At 30.9% G+C, this 10,703-nt stretch overlaps 1 protein-coding gene across 1 annotated transcript in view; it reads left to right on the forward strand.

Annotated features, from left to right (window-relative positions):
* LOC148226240 (uncharacterized) overlaps nucleotides 1–7,985 on the forward strand; it is a 182,033-nt gene extending 174,048 nt beyond the window's left edge. The window contains exons 11-12 of the mRNA XM_088204022.1: nucleotides 1,648–1,754; nucleotides 7,774–7,985. Coding sequence (XP_088060148.1) covers nucleotides 1,648–1,754; nucleotides 7,774–7,866 — 200 coding nt within the window. The 3' untranslated portion in view covers nucleotides 7,867–7,985. The remainder of the gene's footprint in view (nucleotides 1–1,647; nucleotides 1,755–7,773) is intronic.
* Nucleotides 7,986–10,703: the final 2,718 nt, after the last annotated feature.

Below are 10,703 nucleotides of genomic sequence, written 5' to 3' on the forward strand. Positions count from 1 at the left end.
AGACAGCAGAGCCAGCGACGCAAACGACAAGAGAGCCAAGATCTACCAGCAGCCATCCGGAGGAACCAGCCATGCGTCCTCACCGACAGACCTGACACTCGCTGCACACAGCCACAGAGCCCTGAGTCATAATCACCAGCACATCTTCATCGCGAGAAACGTCACGCCGTAATCGTCCATAGTCAAAATTGTAATTATAACTCAATAAACAATCTAATAGGATTCACCAAAGAGTCTCATTGGCCGCGAGGTCAACCAACCCTAGGGCTACGCCCCTATGTATTATAGAAGCTAAGTGTGAATTCGTAAGGTATGAGTTATTGAAGTTTGCGTAAAAGGATTAGATAAACATACGACTTGAAAAAAGGTTTTCTTCTAAATACGAGGTGTGATCAAAAAGTACGGTAAATAATTTTATTACGAACAAAGTAATAAGCTTACATCAAATTTTTATCATTGTTAATCTTATTTAAAGTACTCTCCTTGGCAACCGATGCACTTATTCCAACATTGATACCATGATTAGAAGCATTATTGGAAAGCTTCTTTCAAAAGGGCCTTTAGCTACTTCGTCGTGGACCTCTCAATGTCGGGAATGGTGGCAAAGCGTTTTTAACATTTTATGAGCTTCTTTGGTACTTTTTTGCAACTTGAAAAAAAACTTTTTTTTAATGTTAACGCGTTGGTCAAAATCCATGAAGCGTTGCAGACACGATAAAAACTACCTAACTCTTCCGGCTCTGGAAGCCGGTTGACAAGTCCCAACTTGTTCAAATTTGCCACTGACTATCTCAACGGATGAGGCTATCGGACTTGATACTTAAAATGGATGTAGCGTTAGCAGGTGTTGCTGTAAAAAATTCATTCGCCGAGTTTTTTTTATTATCATATCTTGTACATGCTGGTAGATCAGACACAATTGAAGCCATCTTATATTTAGCACCCACCTATACTTTTTAAAAACACTGACAGTAATTTAACGTGTAACTAAGGATACAGATTCGGAGGTGCAGACTGCTGAATAAAAGTTGCAGTATTCTTCTGATTACAGCTTGTTTCGGCGTAGATCCGCGACTAAACTATTGTTTATTCCAAGTCGAAGATGAAGTGGTGGTTCTATATGAAGTTTTGAAAGAAAGCGATTTAATACTGTCGTGATCTGTCTTACATAACCTTTAAAATAAAAAAAGGCCAACGTATATTTCATTCCTCAGTACTCTGAATAATATGATGATTTAGTGCGGAACCAGTCTAATTAAAATCTAACAGTGAATCGAAATAGTTGAAATTGGCAACGTCGTCATTCTGTAAAATTTGCATCCTTAGTTTGGTAACAGTATTTGGCACCGACCTTTTTAGCATTTATCTCGGTTTATATGTAAGTGTTTCGTAATCGTTTCTGTAACGCTAGTGAAAAAAATCATTTTTTATTTCAAGATACAAAGAACACAAATAAATTATTTTTTTAAAGCTTTTAACAATTGGTGGTGGATTTGACAAAGTCGTTATTATATTATTTGTGATTCACTTCGTGCGTTATATGCGGATAAAATTCTGTGGTGTATGAGCCATAAAGTTTCAAATGCTAACTATTAACTTTCTTATTGACAATAAAATATACTAATACTTTTATATATTGTGTTTCAGCTGCATCTCCGTTAGGCGAGCCAGCGTACGAGCCTCAGGGCTGCAGCCCCGAGCCCCCGCCGTGCCCTCCGGCGCCTCCGCCCCCGACACACCCTCACACTATGCTGGTAATTACCTCTTATATGTAAGTGTTAACGCCCGTTTGTCGTGTTCACCATCACACACACGTGCACGCTTCTGTATGTATGTATTATATATATGTATGTAAGACGTCGCATCATTATCACACCCTGCTCCTTCGCATACCTAAACGCCGGAATTAGGGCGCAAAAAGGGTTAATTCTGGTAGACGAGAACAATATGGGCGGATTTTTTACGCGTGTGAAAATACGGGTCTTATTTGCGCAGATGAGGGTTTGATTTGACGGTTAGGTTTTGCATTAAATTTAATATTTGTTTTTTCAATGACGCGTTAAATATGTTTGATTGTGTGCATATTGGCTCAGAATATATGAAGATGAATTTTATTTAATTTTTTTAAATGCTTGATCTTATTAGAGGTGACGCGGTCTAACTCTCAAATTAGCTGATATAAGCCATAAATTATTTTTGGGTAACCTTGTATTTTTATACATTTTTTAAATATGAGAAAAATATTATGAGTTGAATTTCAGATTACAGGATAAGTCTATTTAATAAAAATAAATTAAATCCTAATATTATATATTATAAAAATGTGCAATTTCGTTAAACTTGTGACGCAATTCTATTTAATTCAAAGTATTTATCATATCAGCTGTTATATTTAGGTAATTAATTCTTGAATTTTATCTTAGTTAGTAAAATAAAGCATTAGTAATGTTTTTGACAGAAAAAATCTTCTTTTAATTTTTTGCATGATTAAAAATTGTTTATTTCCAAGTGTTAAGATATAAAGGCAAAAATTCCCTTAAATTAACAATAAAAAAATTGGAAAATAAATTACGCAATATAATATCTTTGTCAATAAACTTATATTTTATTACGGTTCAGTACATAAATATAATAAATATATGAAATTGATAGTACAGCGACTTTTTGTAACGTAATTCGTAAAATACCGGAAACATTTATAAGACCCTGAGCACATAAATATCGGGAAATAACATTGCAAAACGTTCATTATCATCATATTTTATTGTTGTTATGTGATTTTTGCATTTGTAGTTTAAATGCGTGCATGCGTATATTATAAGTAGTTGTTTATTTATTTGTAAATATCTAAATACAGTGTACTCTTGAGTATCCGAATGGGTACTATAGACATTAATCACAGGAGATTTGATTATAACAATATTAAAGCTCTTATTAAAAATCGTACTGATATTTAATAATTATTAAAAGATTCTCAAAAGCAATCGAGAATCACAGATTTTCACAAGACAGTAAATATATTATACAATACATATTATATTTTAAAATCAAATTAAAGTTGATAGCTTGCATTTTTTTATTTTTCAATTATCCGCGCTCTTCTTTCCCAGCATTACTCCAGATAGTCAAGAGTATACTGTATTTTAATAATATGCATGTGATAGTATAGGTACATAATTTATAAGTAGAAGAAATTAACATTAACGAAATTTCTGGTTAATAATTAATTTCAACCGTAAATTAGACTTGATGATAATAGCTAAAAGTAAACATTATTTAAATTATTATTAATATAAAGCTTTATTTATGAATGTAATTAAATTAAAGTGATTATAAATTTAATATATAATTTTGATGATGTAAGTGGCCCAAGAGGCACTAACGATATATTTAATTTAAGATCATACAATATTGCTTACAGTACTTTTACAATAAATTTTAAAACAAAATAATAAAAGTATTTGATACTAATATTTACAGTGAGCTTACAATGAAAATACATATTGAGTCCTAATTGCTAAAGGTTTTATTTACAGCTTTTTTAAGCAGCTAATGTACATATATCCAGAATGGCCTAAAAACATAAAAAAAATATTTTTTTATTACATTAACAGCACGTGAGATCCGTTCGGTTTTTTGGGCCATCGTGTATATGCCTACATATTACATGATATAGAGAACGTAGAATCGTAAAGTGTATGTATGTTGTTACTTACGTGACGTCTTGAGCATGGTAGTAATGCCTGAATTATTTATCGTTCAACGTCTTAGTTAACATTAGCTTCTTGTCTGTGTGAGTGGGGCGCGATGAAGCTGTTTTCCCCTGCCATTGCGATACAAAACGAAACTCAATATAGGTTTTTCCCTTTGGCTGCTACGTGGAATAACTTGTACGTTGCGAATGTCGTCACGGTCTGTCGTTTCGGATTCGAGTCATGCTCCGGTGCGAATGCAAACGAGATGGAAATGCCAGAGGTTTACGAGGTCCAAAGGAGAGCGAGTCTTGAATAACCCTTTAAGCGTGATCAATTACATGGCATGCTCGGTTGGACCCCGCCTATACAACCTTTGTTGTATCGGTAACAATGGTTCAATGCTGGGCTTAAAACTGTGTGAAATGCGATTGTGAATGTTGAAAATTTTCAATTATTAAGCACTGAAATGGAACGGAGAAAAAAATCTCAATTATTCAGAAAATTGTAGAAGAGTCGACAGAGGGCGATAGGAAATCCGCTTACGCCTGTTCGGGGGTATTTCAGAGAATTTTGAAAGAGAATTCATGAATATTTATAGCGATTTTTAGTAGTTTCTTTTTCATATAAATGCTAGAAATCCGCAAAATTAGAATTTATATTAAAACCGTGTTAAAGCTTATTTAAATAATATAATTATTTTTACAATATAGGGGAATAATCCAATTAAAATAAATATTAAATTAAAAAGTACTACTAGCTAATCTTATTTTTTACATAATATTTAGAAAATTGAATTAAAATAAATAGTCATTGAAAATTGAATTAAAATAAATAGTACACAGTTTCAGTGCTAATTTCTTTAAATAACGCATACTTCTTATTAAACATTTTTTAAGTTTGAAAGATCATATACTATATCTAGATATCTTAATAATATTTTAACAATAATTAGCTTTATTATACATATGTTAGTTCAATTGCAACATTTAATGTGAACGATTATAATTAAAATTCCTAAAAATCTACATTTTAAGCTAAAACTATGTTGATTGTTTCAATTATTAACTGTAGTTTTTCTTATCCAAATGTCAGTAAATAAAAAAAATATTTAAAATGTGTTACGACTAATGTGATCATATTGGTCGTAACATTTCGTAAGCTTTTTTAGCGAAAAAAATATTCAATTTTTGTTGCAAATATCTTCCCATCTTGACATTCAGCAAAATCATTTAATTTAATGTGAGTAAATTGCTTATCAGCGATTTATCAGTACAATTATAAATAAATATTTTTTTCTATAATCTTTCATTTGATCTCTCCGTAATTAATTTATTGGTATGTTTCACCTGTCTTTTCTTGTATTTTCGCCTTACATTTTCCAATTATTCCTTAAATTATCTTTATAAGTCTTTGTAAATAACATAGTTTGAGACTTACCATGGAGCATTCAATATCATTCTTAAAATTTCATTTGGGAACATCTGAATTATTTCCATGTTGGAGTTGCTTGCTGATCCCCAGAATTGAATAACGTACATCCAAATAAGCTTAAGGAAAGTTTATTTTTCACTGTTAATCTGGAAATTTTGCCAATTAGCCAATAATATTTTCTTAAAATGCGTCCCAATTATTTTTTTACTTCAAGTATTGGTTTTCCAGGTAAGCCATTAGTTGAAGTGCTTCCCCAAATACGTTGCAACATCTGATTGTAGAATTTTACGTTACTACGAGAGAGGAAGATATTTTATTTTTCATGGCAAACGTAAAATAAACAGACTCGTTTTTCTTTAACTTACAAATACGCAGTCATTCTTGAATTTTGATAAGCTTTTCTTGGAGATAAGTAGACACTATACCCGGGTTACCACGAGAATTTATAGTAGCTGTGTCATCAGCAAAGACGGTTCTGCTTATAGTTGGCAAGTCTGCTGTTTATAATAAGTGCAATACTGGCTCTAATGCACTACCTTGTGGTACTCCGAAATTTATTAAACAAACAGACGATTTTTCATTTTGATATTTAATAATAAAATATCTGCAAGATGCTGCATTTTTTTATTTTAATCCTATATGCCAAACTTTGTCAAAAGTCGGACTTATATACAGAAGAACAGCTGAGCAATTTTTCCTTTCTTGTAGATTTTTATTATTCTCGTTAGGTACTTGGTGTATTTGTTTAGTTGTGCTGAGCTCATGCAGAAAATAAATGTAGCAAAAAATATGTGAAATGTATTACTATACTATATTTGCGTTAATAGAGTCAGTTTGAGAGCCATCCATTTCATCATTATTCATAATTGGGAAAGAGATAGCCAGTTTGGGTTTATTAGCTATAAAACACACGATACTGATATACGTTTGATATACTTATTATTACTTTTATTTATATTTTGAACAAATTTATAGCAATTATATTTATCGATCAGAGTATTGATAAGTATATCGAACGTATATCTGTATCGTGTGCTTTAGAGCTAATAGTAGGGGCTCAAACTTACCATATATTTTTCAATTATGTATAATTATGAAATGAAGATCTAGCGAACTGACTGTGTTAACGCAAATAGAGTGTATTAATTTGCAGATATAACTATTATCTTTAAGTATAGGTGTATCCTTATCGCTTGCTATAGAGGTAATAGTAGGGGCGTAAACCCAAACTTACCATATCTTTCTCAATTATGAATATAGATGAAATGGATAGCTTTCAAACTGACTGTGTTAGCACAAATAGAGTATGGTAATTAGCAGTTATATGTATAAGTATTAGTATTTATTATATGTTTACTTTTTATTATGTTTTTTTAATACTGACGCGATCTTATTTTTTTGTGCGATTCTGATAGTTTGTAGAGTTTTTTGCTCTTCATATTTGAAGACGAACTGTGAGTTTGTATTTTTATTTGATGACATCCGTTGGCACTAGGGAAAAATCCGCGGTAAAGTAAATATTTTTGTTTTTTAATTATGTCGAATCGCTTTTATCATTTTATGTGTATTTTTGTTTAAATTGGATCTGCATGTTTTTGTAGTTAAACAAGTTTAAATTCAGGTGAGTAATAAATACATTTACAATATAAATATACCATATGCTAGAAATACGGGGAAAATAATCATATTAACTGGTAAAAATAAAAACAAAATGACTTCCAAGTATGTTTTTCTTAGGTAGTGAAAAGTATTTTTTCTAATTACTATATATATATATATATATATATATATATATATATATGTAAATACTGCAAAATATAATTTGATATGACTATTATATGAGAAAGTAATTTGTATTACTTTAGACCAACACCAACTTAAAAAAAATATTTTTACATATATTATTAACAGGATTTTTTGATTATTAACTAATCTTTGAAATATGTTTGTACACCTACACATTTGTACAAATCCTTAAAATCATTAATATACATTTCTAACAACTTATTATCTAACCTGTAAATAACCATTTATATATTATTGTTTGTATGAACTTTCACATTTATTTTTTCATAATCAACCCAACCATATTATTTTATATTTTATATAAAAAACACTTTTATCTTACTATCTAATAAAATATAGCATATAAAGAAACCTTACTTTATCATAGCGATAAAGAAATCAAATGCCTAATTCACTAAGCACTTATAACATCTACATTTATATTATATAATATATTGTTCATGTGCATCTTTTATGTAAAAAAAAAAAACACTACAGCCATCTATTTTGTGCAATTTTAAACCAGTTTCATATCACAAATTAGATTGCAGTTGCTCGTTGAATCCTAATTGCTCCAGCACTTAGATGTTATTATTATTAATAAAATCTCTTAATTAAAATATCAATATTTGTATTAGTAAATATACTGAAATAAATTCTTACTGTATCAAAAAAGCTTAGATTATAAAAATTTAATTTTAGCGTAGGAGAAGCATTCTTGGATTTGGTTTAGTATACTGTTGGTAATCAGAGAGTTACAGCTTAGTTTTGGATTCATTTGGTAAGAAAAACTCTCTTATTGCCAACAGTCGCCAATAATATACCGTTTGATGTGCAAAACTAAACAATTTTATATTTGAAGGGAGACACCGATATGATGCTGGAAGCTTGGACTGTCGGCAGTCCTATGGAAGGCGGGGGGTCACCAGCCGAAAGTGCGGTGGGGGCCGTGTAGCTTCACGCCCAGCCGCTCGGGCATTCTACCGGACAAAATCAACAGCAGAGTCAACAGCCAAAGTCATCGGAGAGCAACCAAAAGCACCAGTTCTCCTCGTCCAACAACTCCTTGGACAAGTCAACCAGCTACTGCAACGACCAAGACGACTACGGCAACAAGACCCACCAGCGCAAGCATTCGGGGGACTGCAAGTCGCACTATGGCGAATACACCAACAGTAGATACAGCGAGTGCGATAGGCACGACATATCTACGATATCGTCTAGGAGCAACACTCCTCACATGAACATGCGCAAATCGTTCCCCGCAAACTATCAGTCGGGGCCTGTTGACAACTTCTCTTCTCAAATGTCCAATTTCGATGCCCAAACTTACGAGCGGCAACAACAAACTCCGAAGCAGATCAAATTATCCGAAACGGGTATGCAGACTGCTTTAACGTACGTGTCGACACCTCACAAGACCTATCTACACGACGACGAATACCTCTCAGACTACAACTCACCGACACACACCGTCCTATACAAATCGCGCGAACCGTGCATTAAAACTTCCAACATGGCAGTGCAGACTGTTTTATCTCACACCTCTACTCAAGGAAAATCTCTATTGTGCGCACCTATAGAAAATCAACAGCAGCAACAACAACAACAACAACAGCAACAACAACACCAACATCAACACCACCATCATCAAAAGCAACAGCAATCCAAGCAACAGCACAGAAGATCAAGATCGGGCGAATCAACATGGTCTTCAGAATTCCCGCGCTACGCCATCAACTCCAGAGAAGACATCAGACCTCTAGTAAAAGAGATCAAAATATCAGAAACATCATTCTCATCAAGCGTGCCGGCCTTAAGAAATTCCGCCTCAAACATACCGTCGAATCAAACCAACCTAGACTACCGCGAAGGTGATCAATGTATTAAAATATATGAAACCACATCCCAGACAGCCTTCGGATTCCAACCCAACGAACAAACCATGAAGACGTCCAATCTAGTAGCACAAATAGCTTTACCAGTCTCTTCTCAATCGTACGAATCCCTTTCCACAGATGATCATGCAGAGATTCTTATCAAACTACCAATCAGAAGGTCGTTTGTATAAAAAATATTCTTATGATATGTCCCTTTAATCGTTATAGTTTAATGGGTACCATATAATATCATCAATTAATTATAAGGTTGCACATACGAGCTTGATGATATTTTCACTATTAATGTGTGATAATAAATTGAAGACAAGATAATTTTAATTTAAAATAAATTACACTGTACAACAAGATTGATTTGTATAGATATAAGTTAATTTCAAGTCGTTTATTTTTTATTACCTGATCCCATTATTTTGATATATTTTTTGACAATGTAGATAAATTTAAATGCAGACTATATTGTAAATATTGACAACTTAAGTTTTGGTTTTATATTATGAATATGGTTTTTTGATGAAAATAGATAGATATAATATAAAAAATTGCTCAATTTATATTGTTTAAAATATTACCAATAATTCTAAATGGTTGACTGTAATAACATTTTTTCATAAACGTATTTTTCTGTTGCTATAGTAGATTGATTTCTGACTGACATGTACAACTTTATTGTTATTTAAAAATTGTTATATTATATAATATTGTGCATATTAAAATATTTTGCTTTAGTCAATCTAATTATATATATTTACAGCTACATGTTACTTGTAGTTAGTATGAAGAAATTCACTGAAATTAAATAACCTGATTTATATGTTATTCAGATAAACACACTTTTTCAAGCTTAAACATAAGCTATTACGTTGTAAGAAATAATGTATTATAACAATAGAACATATTCACCTGAAAGACTACAAAAATCACTAGTATATGTTTTAAATTCATAAGTTTAATCCAGATCCAAAACTAAAATATCGATATAATATGTCGATAATTTAACTTTACTTCCGGGTGAAAATTACTTAGCATGACATCTTGTACCTTCAATTAAAATACCCATTCTCAAAAAATTGTTATATGCAAAATCTTGAATTAAGCACTACAAACTTGAGATATTGTTTTTTTTTCCTATTTTCAAGTTGTCTATTTAGTTTTGTAAAGTTGTCAAATTTTCACTTTAAATCATCAATATGCTGTTTATTAAATTCTATCATGTTCAATAATACAAATTTAATTGTAAGAAAACTAAATTTATAGCAAAAGCTATACCATATTTAAAACTAACATAATTACTATAATGATAATGTTGTACGGTGTAATTAGTTAAATTATCATATTATATTTAGAATTATGTTCAACAAAGAACCAACGTATTTTCAGTATTGGTTACAACATTTTTTATTTTATAAATAATCATGATTAATAAAAAATATAAATAAGTATATAATGTCTTAAAGTTAAATCATTAAAAATGTTTTCAATCGTACGTTAAAAAATGTATTGTTTAAAATTAAATGAATTAAATTCAAGACTGAGACATTAATAAAAAAACATAATAAACAATTATATGATAAATAAAAAATATAAACCTTTCTTTTGTATTATATAGTATAAATGTTTTAGATTATTTTACTGTAAATAAGTCTTGATAAAAAATCCAAGTTAGAAATTCAACTATATAATATACATAATATAATAAATAAAAATCGTCTGATAGTTTATTAACAATTCGATCGTATGTAAGTATATGATCAAAAAGTACTGAAACGAGTATTATTATTATTGAACATATAAACGAAACTGTAGTTAAATGAGAATGTAGTTTAGTAGTGGAACAGAACGTTAGATAGGATTCAATATTGTTTATAATTAATATAAAAATGTATATAGATTA

This window comes from Plectrocnemia conspersa, unplaced genomic scaffold, assembly GCF_051122295.1.
Source record: "Plectrocnemia conspersa isolate PC_06_02 unplaced genomic scaffold, ASM5112229v1 ptg000014l, whole genome shotgun sequence".
In the NCBI taxonomy this organism is placed as follows: Eukaryota; Metazoa; Arthropoda; class Insecta; order Trichoptera; family Polycentropodidae; genus Plectrocnemia; species Plectrocnemia conspersa.